The sequence below is a fragment of the Helicoverpa zea genome, chromosome 21 (genome assembly GCF_022581195.2).
Source record: "Helicoverpa zea isolate HzStark_Cry1AcR chromosome 21, ilHelZeax1.1, whole genome shotgun sequence".
NCBI lineage: Eukaryota > Metazoa > Arthropoda > Insecta > Lepidoptera > Noctuidae > Helicoverpa > Helicoverpa zea.
The window spans coordinates 3,784,967-3,801,656 of record NC_061472.1 but is presented as its reverse complement, the minus strand read 5'-3'; the positions used below and the strand labels follow the sequence as shown (position 1 = coordinate 3,801,656).

The window sequence follows — 16,690 nt, the reverse complement described above, 5'->3', positions numbered from 1 at the left end:
GTTTATTTTTCAACAGGAAAAGTACAACTCGGAACCATATTCAGAAGCTCCCGATTCGGATGCAGCGCGTCGTCTCCTAGAGTTCGGCGATGACTACCGAGCCTTCCTGGACTCGCAGTCGGACTGTTGCTCCAGCCTGTCCGCGCAGCCCGAAAACGACCAGAGCCCTAGTGGCACACGCCGGCGCCGTCCCCCCTCCGACGTGTCGCGAGAGCGCAGCCTCCCTCGGTACAAGCGACCCACCAGAAACTCGCCCATAGAAACACCCTCCAGAAAACCCAAAAAGTCCATGTCCAGCGCCGAACGCAAAAAGTCCCTCCTCGACAGTCTAGAACGATCTAGAAACAACACTAGCATCGAAAGCAGCGAAGGCGTTCGACGCCGCAAACCGTCAGAGAGCGAACGCAAAAACAGCAAGCGATCGCCTGAGTTCGATTTGCTCAACGTGCAGGCTCTGAGCCGCAGACGGCACAGCTCGAACTTGACCAGTGATGAGATCAACAGTTCGTTGGAGTACACTGAAGTGAACAACCGGCCGGACATACTGGACTCGCTGAGCAGACGGAGGAGGACGGACAAGGACGGGGAGTCGGAGTTGCAGAAGATCGCGCTATCGGAGCTGCGGCGGCGGTCGACGGAGAGCGCGGACTCGGAGGGCGAGTCGTCGAGCCCGGTGAAGCGGCGCTGGGGCGAGTCGGACTCGGAGGCGGAGGGCGCGCGGGCGCTGCTGCGGCGCTCGGGCGCGGCGCTGGACGCGGCGGAGGCGCAGCTGGCGCGCCACGACGCCTCGCCCGACCTGCTGCGCGCGTTCGACTACGTAAGGACACAATTCGATAACGATTTCAGCAGCAGCTTCTCGGACGATTCGGACGCGGTGTCGTGCGTGACGCGACGCCCCGCCTGCCTGCGCGCGCGGCTCTGCCTCGCCGTCGCTGCCTTCTCCGTCCTAGTTATAGTTTACATACACCTCCAATGACATATGGCTTGGGCTTGTGTGATATTTATCCTTATTTATGTAAGTATACGCATTAGGTTCGCTGCGATCGTCAGACGCGTTAAACACGTATACGTGCCTATATATACGCATTGACAACGAACTCATTTTTATAGTTATTTATAGGATATGTTACGTTTGTTCTGATAGTCAATTGTCAGCTTGGTTTAGCTGCATTTTACAAATGCATGTTACAAATGTAAGCAGATATGCATAGGTAGCCAGAGGTAACTACGATCTCTTATAGACATTCCAATATAATGACATGAGTACTTATAGTGTGAATAGTTGTAATTAAAAGTAAATACTTATTTATGTACAAACTGCAAGCATTTATAGTTTATAATCTATAAATGCTAGTGAATACGTAAGTCTGACCATCGCAGTGTACGTATGGATAAATTACTAACTTATTAATTTATTTCATCATTATTGTGACAGTTTCACAATTATGTAGTTGTATTTTATTGATTTTTTGCTCAGAGTGATTTTATATTAGAATTGAAATCAGTATTTTTTGGCTTTAGTACACGAGTGAAACTTTCATGATTGGAATCGCAACTAAATTTGGCCATTTTCTAGTTCTTTTTCATTTTTATGTTTGATTTTTCTTTCTACTAACATTGAACGTTTGTTGTGTGATTGTGATTTGTGTAGATTTTACTAACTGCCTGTTTTTTTATTTCTCTTTTTTTTTATCATCCTCATCTTATTGGTGGAGATAACATGGTGCTAGGTGAGGTCAAAATTTTAGGGAAAGCGTTACAGTTTATTAATTATTTAGTCTTAAGTTAGGTGCTCAGGGTTATGAACGCTTGGGTTTTGAAAATCATTTGCAGTAATATTTATAAAATTCATCAACTGATAAGCTTGAAATGTCAAATTGACAGCTGTCAGATTTGACGTTTTCGAAGCAGTTCGGAAACGAGAACAGTCGTTTTCAATCGCTCAAAATATTTATTACTATTTATTTCGCAGACTGGGTACATCGTTATTGAATAACGTGATTCTTGTCATTGAGTGATATAATTTTACGTACTTAACATTAGTGTTTACTTTGTCAATAGTCTTATTAATCTTTGGTTGTATTCTTTTGTATCATTAATACGTTAACTTGGCATAATATTAATATTATTTTCTTGTAAATGTGATTTGACTGAACTCCTACATCTCACAGTATAGTTGTACATGTATTAATATTATGTTGAATAGGGATAGGTTGTTAATTGATCTTATTTTTTTACAAAATGTTAAAGAACCAAGTGATCTTTGTATAAATGGTTGAAAAATAAATGCAAAATTATAAAAATTTTATATGGAGTTTCAGTCAATTAACACCCTTCTCTAAATACTACACAGACAGACAGTACATTGATATAATTCAGCAGATTTTAAAATGTCCTAAAGTCTCTCTACTTTATACCATTGCAGTGGGCCTTTCTGCTTGTCTAATATATGTTTGGCGTTTAGTTCTTGATAGCTTGGGCATTATGTTCGCATACACAAAAGTTTTAAATTCTCAATAAATACAGACGAATGCTGCATGTTTGTTCTCATACACATTGTAAAACTGAATGGTGTTGTCAAAAACGAAGATATGTGATGGATAATAAAGTGAGTTAGTCGTAATTATTATTAAGTTATTGTAAAATGGTTTTCGCTAAATATAATTACTTAGTTTTTTATTTGAGTTACTTTTTTCTGTTTTGCAAACGTTATTTTTTCGTTGCACAGACGGAGATCGTCACTCGGTGCCGGGAAAATATCAACCTATTAGATGCGGCCCTGGCTGGCGGCACGCTTTCTACCACTTTGCAACGAGACGTTAGAGGTTAGTACACTTCACAAATAACTGAACACAAAGGTACCCGTTAAATGTTATCGTAACATTTAATTACCAAGGAAAGCTCAAACAGTTTTAAGTTAGGAAACATCTGACCTTACATTCACTAGGTAATGTAGAAAAAACATGTCAAACGTCACCGCAAAGTCACTCATGACTACCTCAAATTGACAGCTGCGACCAGAAAAAAACTGTTCAAAAAAAGAACATGACAAGACAATGCAATTGCATTATGAACGCAACTGTAAGCATGAATATCTGGTTTCATGCAAAACTGCGGACGGTTGGTGGTCATGAACCGCGGTTACTCATGTTAAGACCGGTTTCTGAACGAATCTCGCGATTACTGTCCAATCTCGGTCGCGATCAAGGCTGACGCCATATTTGGCCATTCAGACGACGCCTTTGCACTTTTTGATTTATTTTTTTATTCGAGAGACGTTAAATTATACCAAAAGCTGGTTCTTGTTTGCAAATTGCATGTCGTACAGAGCGTTTTGTAAGGGAACCGATGTTACGTAAAAGTAATCAAGTTTGGAGTTAATATACTTTCACGTTACTTATATCATGCGTTTTAAATCAAGATGTCGGTATTGATGAACACTATTACTATAATATTACATGGTGTTCTTGTGATCAAAGACAAGAAAATTACATCCTCATTTCCGCACGCGTCTATTCCTCCTCTATTTATTTCGAACCTTTATAGTGTCTATGCCCAGACAGCCATAACGCTTAGAAGGCGGATGTTTGATCAAACTGTCGCGAAATTGTCAATGAACGGAAACGTAAGTGGTGCACCATTGAGTACTTACTTACAGAAGGGGACCATTTTTAGAGTAGAATTCAAGTACAATAACAGGGCAACACCGAGCTACAGTCGTAATTTACAATGTTATTTATTTATTTTCTTAGTATTGATGCCATCGTTAACGGTTCTCTTAAATTACATCATTTTATAATTGGCCACCTAATGTCCAAAAATACATGTTTCTTGCTATCGCATTTGTATATCGGAACACCGGTTTTAAAGCTTATCTTTTGATGTCATATTATTTCGGTAGTTCAGCCTGTACGAGTTACGAACCGTTAGTATCCTCATCCGTGCAATTTAGGGTTGCCAGACTAAAAAATGTTTCTTAATTTTAAACTGCCTATATAGTAGGTAGCTACCGAATGCCTTAAGAAATAGTAAACCAAGAGAGATAAACATGGTTTTTATTACTATAAAATACGAGCTAAGCAAAAATAAACCAGGCAAAACCAACCATTCCTAGTATCAAGATATTTCTGCTCCGTTGAAGTATAAACTCGCAATAACACTCGTTTCACGCAATAATCGTTCCCTTAAACTTGGTCCTTTGAAGTGTTTCCACAAATAAGTAATAAGGCGTATTATACGGTATAATATTGTCAAGTTGTCAGCCCTGGGACCAGGAAACGGCGACACTGCTGGCGATCACACGCCCATTCGTTCGTCTCCATCTATTTCTGCCTATGAAAGCGGAACCGTCTCGCTAACAGCTTAAATGTGGACACACTAGTTTTTTGCAAGCGTTTCTAGTGATGTTCCCGAATAATATAACGTAAAACGTCACTGGTAGGACCGTAAATGTCATGCTGTCACTGTCATCTTTCACGTTCGGAATTCAAAAAGTTCTCCATCATAGGTAGATTTGTTTATTCTAATTTTATGTTGATAGATTCTTGTTGTTTGTTATAAAAACAAAACAACCACATGTAGAAAAGGAAATATTTGAAAGGGAACACATTGATCAAACACAGAAGAATATTGTTCAAACAATATAAAACAGAATATAATCTGATCCACATTACTGTCTACCAAAAGGAATGTTTCATTTGAACACAATAGTTTATTGTATCATTTATAAATAAAATTATTTGTATCAGTACATTACGAAGACGCATTGTTACGCATTTAGTTCTTAATACCTACACTATACAAAGTCAATGACCTCAAGAATTGCTGCTTTTGCTTAAAGCCTTACATTTCGAAATCCATAAAACTACGTTGAATAATAAGGCAGATAAACCCAACCAAAACCGTAAACTAGAAGGGTATCTTAAAATAAAACTCTTAAAAAGGAAAAAAACATCTCAATGACTCTCAAGCACTTGCTTAACCCCTAAAAGCTTTATATGTAGATAAAATCTTAAGTAAACATTTTATAGATACGTACCTATAATTTTATCTAAAAATATATCTTGAACGAGTTACCCCTGCACCCACTTTGTTTCTTTTAACAAATGTATGTCCAAAAATAAATATTATTTTAGTCAACTGCATAACAATGCCAGACGATTCTAGACCTTATTACATTGGCTTGTTAATCAAAATTGCGAAAACGTTTTGTGTCATGTGTAACCCCAAAATCTACATTGCGACACAAGTATGCAAACTTTGCAGACGGACTTTGTATGTTCACTAGATAATGCATTTATTAGCACAAGATGACGTATGTAATTATTATTCTGCTAACAAAGGAATACAAAAACTGGTCTGAATACTAAATGTAAAAAATAATAATTGGCGTCTACATAATATTATTTTTATATTCATTGCATAACATCACTATTCATAATGCAATTATATGAAGATCCTTTGTCCATTAAGTAAAGAATTTCAACAGCTACCAATGATTCTTCACAAAACTAATTGGTCTTTGGTTTAGTCGCATCCTCTTACAAGCGATTTAGGTGCGTACCTCTCTTAGTAAAATCCCAATAAATAATCCTATATCTGATCTCTGAATATATTTTCTAGCCATTTATTTATATTACATATCAAAACTCACCTACCTTTAATTAACCGTCCATCTTTTAACCTTTTCTTAAAATATTTTTAGCCATAAGCGTTCCATGTGTCATCATAAATCAAACACAGATAAAAAATAAAGGTACGTTCTTGATTTCATAAGCACTATGATTATGATGTCAAATTACCAAATTCATTTTACAAAGTAGGTGTGGAACAAAGTATAATAATTTGAAAGACCAACATACTTAGATTTTTCCTGGCTATGTAAACATGGCATGACGATGTATGACATCATTTTTCAATAGGAGGATAAATAATCATTTAGTAACTAGACTTAGAAAATTGTCAGTACTGTTTTGTTTTTTAAAGGGGCAACTTGTAGTGAAAATGGTGGTTTGCACAAGAGTCTTGGTTTTCGTTCAGGATTACAAAAAGCATTGTGCACCTCGTAAATGTAAGTTTTTTTGTTACTTTATTTTTCAGTATTATTTATACAACGTGTCAAAATTGTTTATATGGCAGAAATATTACCGCATGACATTATTTTCATTAATTATATTTTTTAATTTCTGGCTTCTCTTTAAACAAATGACAAAATGTCTCAATATATTGTTCGGATCATTGGTTCATTAAATTGGCCGTCACGCCTTACATTGCAGCGGCTTAGATCTTCAAAATTAACAGAGCGTGACCGAAGCATTTAATTTTGATGTTATGACAACTTCTCGCACGTGGACAACAAAGATATTACCTAATAGGAAAAGATCGAAATATATTATTTACGACCTCTTTGTCGTAGGTCAAAGTACCGTTAATACTTAAGCAATATTATGAGTAAGTTAAAATAGAAGTAGATATAAAGTCAGAGAATAATCTGCGTGGTAACTTAAACACATACATACTATGATGTCATCCATATAAACTTACCTATAATGTGCGGTCAGCCAATGTATAACTGCCAGCAACTTCACACATTGAAACAAGAAAAATCGATTCTAGCTACCCTTTCAGATAAACTGCACGTTCTGCCTGTAACTCTGTATAGACTTGTATTTATCCAAGGACGTAGTTTTTCTGCTTACTAAGCACCCAATATGTTTAGAAAACTAGGTTGAAGTATCATCTTCCCATCCAAACAATTGTACCTGTTTTAAATAGGAAGTAGAATAGAATACCCAAACATTACAAAAAAAACAAGTCCTAGGTAAATACAGAGTTAAGACCAACAGTATAATTACTCCAACGTCACAAGGTTAACTCGTTAAACATGTACCGTGACGTCACACAAAATGGCGGATAGTGCATTCTTTGGCAATGGCGCCAACTATTGTCAGCCTAGTAAAATAGTTCTATATAAAATCTGCATCTGTAATGTCAATCTCGACAAGGCCGGAGAAACGATGGTAGAAGGTGAACTAAAACAAGAAATAACATTGTTATCTAAAAGAAATAACGATAAGAGGCTGCTAATTGCTTTGACTTACGTTATCGTTTATGCTTACTCAAAGGATTAGAAATCTCTTGAACTGATACCGAATGTTTGAGTCTTTATTAGGCAGTGCATTCTTGTCTTAGCCATCCCGAATAAATTATCTACGGAAAAGAGGTGTTAAAGAATCTGAGGAGGCTGTAACGGGTAAAATAACCAGTTCCCAAAATACAATAAGGAAAAAAGGATCGTCAACAAAACTCAAATGTAGGCTATGATGATTAGGTTGATGACCCTAAAACAAGTATTATTATCCTGCAAATCCAAGTAACAGTACAAAACGAAACCTCCAATAAACATAGCATTTTACATCGTGACAAACACATAATTCCGTTTGCCTTATTCGTAAAGTACAATTCAATCCTTTCGCAGAACTGCAAAGGCTGGATATTCTTGAAATCGAAAAGGAGTCTAACGATTTAATTACTTAAGTACTCTCTAATTGCAAGGAGATAGACTATAATGTTACTAAAGAAGGGATAATCATTAGGAATGCTGTTACGGTAGCTATACCTACAAAAGGAAATGTAATTGCTATGGCAGACACATGCCGATGAAAGGCGATTCATACAAATTGGTCGATTAGGATGTCCACATTTCTTTCCCTTTTGTTTTTGTTGTAAATAATAGTCGCGTGTTTTCTAGTTGTTAGATCAACATTGGCCTGCTACTTGTTCGTAATTTTATGGCATTGCTTATTGACACGACAAATAATGCTACACGCATATTGTATATCAAAGAACACTTATGGATTGTGAACTAAGTTTTTGATTTCCGTGATACAGTCAGGAAATTCAGATTTGGTTAGGTATGTCTTGTCTGGTGATCATTTAGTTTCTATTGTCTAATTTTAACCAACCACATGTGCACATTATGAGAATCGTGCGCTTCTGTTTCGCAAAACTGTGGAACAAATTGCTGCCATTGTCTTACTTTCGCGTTCTCAAGTTGTGTTGATTATTTTATAATTTTCTCATTGTTGCGCATATAAAGGAGGCCTTGTATCTTAATTAAAGTGAATAATAACGGACTTTGCGCACTAGTTATATGATCATCTTTCTCAAAACCGGATCAAGAAATGACCCCATCCTTTGTTAAGTCACAAAACAATGGATTAACTGATCTTCATAACTCCATTAATTTCGTACTGGATGCTTCTATGTGTAGCACCAAGGTGATATCATTCGATAAATAGATTTTGATAATGCAGCGCTGCAAGCGTTTAATGATTAATGTCGTATTAATAGATGGAGTTGGTAATCGGTCGCTTGAAGCGGTTGGAAGGTATTTTCGTGCTCAAAGGTACGGACCAGTGTATCAGCTGGTCGGGGGAGCGACGCACGTCGGCTGTCGCTTTAGTCCGCGGTTGCTGTGTTTACGTTTCCGATTCGCGTTCGTTTAAAAACAGTGCCAATTTCTTCGTAAACATGTAATTTGATTGGTTTTTTAATGTAACCATTTAGTTCGTCACTTTAATTGCATTTGCATTTTGTCTCGTTAAGTGAAACTGGATGCGCATGAGTGGTTATTTGACTTTCGCTTCTGGCAATGTGTTATGGTTGCAACGGTGTCCTAATTTTGATTTAATGTATTTTATGTTGGTAATGAAAAACTGCGTTTTATTGTCAACGTTACGTACATTTTCTACGTTCTTAAAACGACCTTGGTGAATAATATCAGAAGTGTTTATAAATTGCCAGCTGTGAACATAGCAGAAATTGTTTCTCGGTGGATTTTAATTCGCGTTATTGATTCGAACTTGCAGTCTTTAAACTTCATGGTGTGGGCGAACTATTTTATTATGCATTCGGCATTCGATATCGATGCAGTGCAATAAATCCGTTACACAATCGCATTCGAGAATTCGTTTAACCATTTCAAATATTTGAATAATCCCTCCAGCCAGTTTATCTGTTATATCATCTTTTAGATATCCAATCGCTTGTACAACAATAAATATTACATCAATTCCTTTTCTGTCGATAATGTGTTCACCTTTATCATCATAAGGTCAAGGGTTCAAGACTACTTTTAATAATGATTCTTGCTTCGCAAGACACCTTAAATTTGTATCTCTATTCTATTCCAACTTATCGATTATTACAACGGAACAATTTTCCTCATATTATAGATTTAAATGAAGGTATATTTTTAACACGCTTATTTTAACTTAGGTTTCTTAAGTTTATCCATAAAAAGAAACTTAGGTTAAAAGTTATCAAATATTTTTTTGCCAAAAGCATTCTGATTCAAAATGTCGATGTTTACCTACGTATTAGTACCTTTACACCTTTTAGAATTAGGTAATCACTTTCACTGTTTTTTACCTAATGTTGACACAAAACTCGTTTTTAAACACATTACGAACTTGCTTTACGACTCTGAATTTGGGACAAACTTTTCAATTTTATTGTACTTCTTTATTATTGTACTTATACTTAGAATAAAAAATCTACTTTTACTAAGAAATATAAGTGGAAACCTTTTCCAGTGACGGTTGTGTCGATAAAAACGGAAAAGGTATCTATAACAATCGTGGAAAGTTTTATTCGTGGAATTATTGTCTTATGAGAATATTTTATGATTGCATTGAAAGCTTGTATTTCAATTATTTCTTAAAAGAAATCATAAAATGGCTATGCTACAATAACTTCAGTAGTTAGATAAAAAAAATGCTGTCATGTCATCATAACTTTATTCAGATGCACTTACTGTCTTTTGTCATTCCCAATTTAAATATACGAATACTGGCCATAATTCACTTCGAAGTGTCTCAATCATATTAAAACCTAAATTGCATCAATCACAACTCTATCAATCTGACCCATAATTTGTGACATTATTGTCTATAGCGTGACGTAATAATTGTAAAAATATTGTGTAACTAGTTTCTCTTTCTTAAGCTGAATAATCTATGCTAGTGTAAATGCATTAGTGGACAAGACACTGTCGAATGTTTCCATTTTGTTTTAGTAGTTTTGCACGCTTAGATTGTTCGTAATGGCTCCGTATTGATAGCATTGTTTGTCGACTTTTCAAGTTGCGAGTTATCTAAGAGGAATGTTTTACTTGTAAACTTCCTTTAAGCTAGATTACTTAATTGCAGATATTTTTCTTCAGACAATTCAAAAAACAAAATTACTATACATATGTTTTGAAAATTACTCGCTGCAGATTTCATCGTCGTCATTCAAACTTTGATCTTTAAAATATTTGTTCTCGCGAAACAGCGGAGGCGTTATTCAAATATAATTTATGTATTGTAAACCTCAGAACATTAGCGTCTGGTTTTGGTACCTGACATTTGCATAACCAAGCAAAAACAGCACCTTGCATGCAATTTTTTTTTCTTCATCTTTAAACAAAGAGTTATGAGCTGAAAGGTCGAATGCTGTAAATTATTTCGCAAATATTTTCGTAAGCTGTCTTTTTATTATAAAATGCATTGCTTTTTATTATTTTATGTTCTTGCGGTCAGATCTTCTTTTTAGATTTTTTTTTAACGTAATTAATGCAACATACTTAGAACTAGTAAATTGTGTATGAGAAACCCAGTAGTCTTAAAAAATATAAAATACGTCAAGTGCTATTTACTTTATTATGGTTTTACGATCAGGTTTCTATCTTACGGACATTTTATAGATATTCTTTTTTGTTGAAGTATGGAATTTCAAATCCCAACATTCTTTGGTTGTATTGTATGTCAAAATTATGTCTCTTCCGGGGCTGCGGGTTGTTCGAAAGAGATACCGCGGCCCTGGTACATAAAAGGCCTATGACGGAACACGACGATTTTAGTCAGTAAGAGTCTGACACTCCCTCACCGCTGCTAACCCACAGCGGGAGGGGTCATTTGATGATTTTACGTCGATAAAAAAAAAAAAAAAAAAAATATGTCTCTTTTGATAATAACTTACATGTTACCTTAAGATTACATTCAGGTTACTTTATATTCCAAACAAGTTATCCTTGAGCCTTTACAAAAGAATCGAAGGTCAATACTCCTTCGTTAGATACCTTTACGTAGGTACATCAGTCATCTCATGAGATCAGAGCCACTCCTTGCAAGTCAAACCTCCTTCTATGTAAACCTTACTTATTATTCATAGACAAGTGACATTGATCTAGTTCCTATAGGTCAGTATTGATCACCTTGTTACAATTGACTACAATTATATTCTAATCGATACCCATTAGTCGAGTGAATCGAGACTTTTTTTGTGCTCGTTATGTTCAACTTTTTTTGTTTCGAAGTTCGAACGAGCCGCTTAAATGCTGTATCGAATAACATAATAAGTATAAGAGCACCAAATTACTGTTTTAGTCTGTTATTATGGGCAGCCATTAATTACATTTTTAAATTGAAGTTTGCACATAAAGTTCAATGTCTTATTTAATTTTTATAGTTTTGTTTTTAAATCTTATTTTATGAAGTTTCGTGGTTTTAAATTTGAAAAAAGAACACCGTTATTTTATAGCCAGTGCCTACTTTGTTCTATGTCATCCACTTAAGTCTATGGTTTTATTAGTTTTATCTGCGTATCCATAGAGATTTATTGACGTTGATTTAATTAAAGCCTGGTTCTAAGTTTCTAAGTTAATGTCCATATTTTAGTTTAGAATTGATGGCAGGAATCCGTGTGTCGTGTTAAGGAAAGTGGCTTGAGACTCGTTCTATCATACATGTTGGTTACTTACGACAGTTTCACTTCCACTCAAGTAGACTGCTAATCACGGTGACATACTGGACATACTCCGCCGGCTTTGTAAATTAAGTTCCTGTATTTAATTTTTAAATCAGATTACATCCAAGATTTTACTCTATAAAGATTCTATTAAAACACAAACTTTCAAATAAAATAACTACTATTAGCATATTTTGTAACAGTCCTTGAAGTTTAAAGACAAAGTTCAATTCGGCAACAATCTTATTCATTCAACATCTCAAAACATAAATTCGAATGTTAAAACCAAAACAAACCAATTTAGTATCTTAATGTCAGATATAAATCATTAACAGTCATTCTATTGTCATTAAAGATTATCCGTTAATTACATTTGTCGGAATAACGGCACAAGCGGACATTCTAGTTCGTCTGGAGTACCGCTAACATTGAATTCTCTGATGTATTACTGGCTGGCTATAATTGTTTCCGAGTGATTGATTCGCTTGTTTGACGTTTGAACGCGTTCCATTTTCAATATTGGTCAAATTGTTTTCGATGTAAACAAGAACAAAGCACGTGCCAGTTTGAAATATAGTTTAAAAATAAATAATATATCAAAACACCTTTTATATTTAGGTATATATTTCATAGTACCGAATATAAAAAGAAGTTCGTTCTTAATTTGAAATTGCCTCTCACTACAAAAAAAAACATTTTACAATATATGTAGGTAAATAATATTTTAAATTAGGAACATTTTTTTTTTATTGTAGTTACGGCAGCAACAAAACCGCACAACATTGTTATCTCTGAAGCGAAAGTAATAAAACTTTTTTATGATGTAACCGTAACTCAAAACTGAAACTCATGCGCATTCACTAAATCATGATTTAGCTGTTCAATAACTATCATTATTTCAATTAAGACCTCTTCGGCCGATAATGATCAAAATAAGTCGTGACGTTGCATCATTGTTTTAAAACTATAACTGATAGGTCTATGCTTTTTGTATTGGGGTGAAAGAACTAGTTGTTGGCACTGGATATTGTTTTGGTTCAGTTGAGTTTATACTGTTTACTGCCAAAACCTAAGATTTAAAATTAATTACTTTGCCTGATGGTACTTTTATTTTTGTATGATTGCAATATTGCATTAAATTAAGGGTCTGTAATCACCTTCCTATGATAGAAGCAATTTAGTCTCAAAAATTTTTGCCATAGATTATTAATGTAGATATTTAATTTTATTTATAAAAGTATTATATGTTATTTCTAAAATATAAAAAACTCTAGTGCCGACAATAAGCCCCTTTACCCCAACACAATGTTACCAGTGTTCAAATAGTGACTTAACATTTTTATCTAACAGCTCTTCATTACATAGTGTGGTGTGAAAGTGATGTATTGAAGGAACCCTGTTCATTATATCACAGTGATACTGTTGTCAAAATGAACTTATCTGCGACATCTACCGCTACCGCGAACAATGAGGAAGTCGGTGAGTTATTGCCAAATGTTAGTCGTAATACATTTTTGTTTCAGTAGCGTAGTGAATGGATAGCTTTATTTTTATTGACAGTTTTTTATGAGTAGCTTTCTTTTTTTTTCATTTGTTTTTTGTCTGCGTTATTCAGTGCGTTCTGGATTTAAACGTTTTTTTTTTTGTAAACGATTTTATAAAATAATTGTGTGCGTCGAGTACAGCTATTTATTACACAATAAAGTCAAAAAGTCATAGACTCAACATAACGGTTTAGAAATACCAATTGTTTATTTTAATTATCAAAAAATACCACGTATGAAGAAAATATCGCAGAAATAGTTTCTAACATGCAAAAATCCAATTACTGCACCTGCGCATGTCCGATCATACCACAGACTACAATTGTACAAAAAAAAACTACGACCAAAAACAATAAATTCATAGCATACCAAAATTCTTTACTATGGTTTTTACCTACTAAATATGTATGCTGCCGGCATTTTAATACATATTTAGATAGTTTACGGATTGATTATATCCGTCGTTATTGTCAAGGTATTTCGTTTAAGACATTAGCACTGTATTTACTTAGCTAAAGTGCGTTTAAATAAGCCCTAAGGCAGTGTACTTGACCCGATAGGACTCGTTCGCCTACACTCGTCCTACGCCTGTCAACAGCGTGCACCACATCTTCGTGCTTCGCCATTTTCTCTATAAGTTGTTAGGTACTTATTAGAAGTATAGGATTAAGAATGTATTAGAGGCCACTTGTCATAAAATAACACTACACTGTAGACTGGACACTTGTCTTTGTGAACGACTCTTGTAATTAAGATTGAACTGCCGTCCATTAGTATAGTTAATTGGATGAAAATATAATAAACATTGTCACAATTCTAAGAAATTATGAGTTAATGCTAATAGAGGAAGATTCAACTCTAAAAATCCACAAAAATAACGAAAAATCCTACACAAAAACTCAGGCTTCACCTATCACAGAATGTACTTTTTCAATAGGCATAATAGAAAAACAGTATATTCCTGCAAAGGATTTTCAATTATCTGAGTTACGATGAATAAGTCTCTATTTTAAAACATGTTGATCCTCAGAACTCTCTATGAAATACTTACTGAAACCTGTAGCACCAGCATCTTCCGCAATAAAACCTTCGTGGTGATCGCCTACTCAATGGCTGCACAATATGAAAGTTCGCGTAATAATGAATCAGATGCGTGGGTTATAACAAAGGTTTGTTAGCTGATGACTAGGAAATAGACCTTAATTGCCTTGTTCCGAATAGCTTGTATTTGTGGGGAAAGATAATAAATTGTGAGGATGGTCGTAGGAAGAAGGGACTGGAACATAAAAGGCCTATGACGGAACACGACGGTTTTTAGTAAGTAAGAGTCTGACACTCCCTCGCCACTGTTAACTCATAGCGGGAGGGGGTCATTTGATGATTTTTGACGTCGTTAAAAAAGAGCATATTTGCAGATAACCTTACTTTTGCACACAATGCTTTATAACAAAAAAAATGGACCAAAATGAGAACAAAAGAGAAGCGTAGCGAACGTCTTACTTAATTATAATTTTAATTTGTACCGTAATTACCAAAGTTAGGCATTGCGCAACCTCTCAGCTTATTAATCGCCTTTATATCAGACTAGGCGTACTGCACAATAAACTATATTAAGAAACACTGAAATAGTGTTCATATTTACTTACAAAACAGGTAGCAAGACTTGAGCCAGTTTACATGAAATCTAAGCGGTGTAAATGTCGTATAAAATAATGTTGGGACACTATATCATACACCGTTTATCAATGAATAACATCTATTGCAAATGTATCATTTTCACTCCTCTAGTAGTTGGATATCATGACATACAGGAACATGGAGTCGAGATTTATGCAGCCCACTTGGTACATATACGTGTTTTTAATGCATCCCTTCTTTGTGTGTAGGTATGTACTGCCGTTCTAAATTAAATCTTGTCTATAAATACACGAGCATAACGCATTAATCTTGTCTATAATATCCATAAACAATAGAGGATTAATCGAAGTTTTCTATAATTAACAGTGCAGTCAAAATCGTGAGTAGGTCAGCTAGCGATGACGGCTATATTTTTACCGTTAATTTTGTCCACGTTTCCCATGTGGCAACTGCATCCATTGCGCAACTCCTGGCAAAAACTGGCACTTGTTATGCCAATATAACTGGCAAGGACAATGTATATTGGCTAAGAGACACGACACAATTGATGTTAACTGCGAATATAATGCACACGACATTGCCCAAATGTCATTCATTCAGGAAACCAGACAACAATTGGTAGCTGTAGCTATAAAAGTCAGTTTAAAAAAAGTATCAATTTCACTTTGTTACCACACGCAAACAATATAGTCGCATTAATTAAACATTATATAACCGAATAACGGCAATGCAATCCCAAAAGAATTCCTATTTAATTCATTCTTATAACGTGACGCAGTATTATTATACAATAAATTAATGATTTGATTCACGGCATAAGTTCCGGCAAGTATATTTATATAGGTTACGTTGTTTTAATATGCTGGCAGCGTTCACAAATTGGTATGTAAAAGCGTTGCGTGATTGAATGATGCCAAACATATGGAGTGAGATGATTTAATTAGCTTTATTTTCTACTTAAGGAAGTGTTATGAGTTTCTTTATGAAGAGCGGTAATTTACTTTCATAAAGATGCATTAGCTATATCGTGTTGCTATCTTTAGATATCTCGCGAAGATTATCTTTTTCTTCGGCTTTTATGATTGAAGATTGGACTCAGTTCTATTTGTATTGTCACGGCAGCAATTGTGTGTAATTCTTGATTTGCCAGCGTTTACGTTAACTCAATTGCGATAGTGTCGTTACTTTGAATCCCCTTGTCAAGGAGGTGATTACGATATAATCCTGAGATCATTCTGCCCGGATTTAAACTGCTCTCAGATAACCTGTTCTGGTAATAAATCTTTATCCTGTTTCACGCTGGCAGCTTTTAATTAAGTTAACTGTCCCGTAACGAATAAGGAAATTAGTCTGTGGAACGTGATTCTAGATTTTAGGTTTAACTTTGTTATGAAATTCAGTTTGTCTAGCTTTGTGCTTTGTTCATGAAAACTGGTATTGTTAACGTCAGTGAACGGCCAAGTATAATACGAGGTCAAATATTCTTTTCATTTATATTAACACACTTCTCCGTTATTCCATTATCTTGTCTTGTTTATTTTGTTATCGTATCTATACAAGGCCGCATCGTCTCAATTTCTGAGTTTCTATTATGACTTCATTTGTTCCATTGCGGTCAAGACCTCGTCTTGATAACCTCTGGTATCAAATTCACTACGCTTGTTAATTCGCCCAACCGTCGCTTCACTTCACTGGACAGTTTCGTGAGTGATATCTTC

General features: G+C 35.2%; 1 protein-coding gene across 5 annotated transcripts in view; it reads left to right on the top strand.

Moving 5' to 3' along the window:
• Positions 1 to 16,690, top strand: part of LOC124640558 — a 289,989-nt gene that overhangs the window by 260,103 nt on the left and 13,196 nt on the right. For all 5 annotated transcript variants that reach the window (XM_047178361.1, XM_047178356.1, XM_047178357.1 and 2 more), the window contains 2 exons: positions 17 to 817; positions 2,729 to 2,825. In XM_047178361.1, coding sequence (XP_047034317.1) covers positions 17 to 817; positions 2,729 to 2,825 — 898 coding nt within the window. The remainder of the gene's footprint in view (positions 1 to 16; positions 818 to 2,728; positions 2,826 to 16,690) is intronic.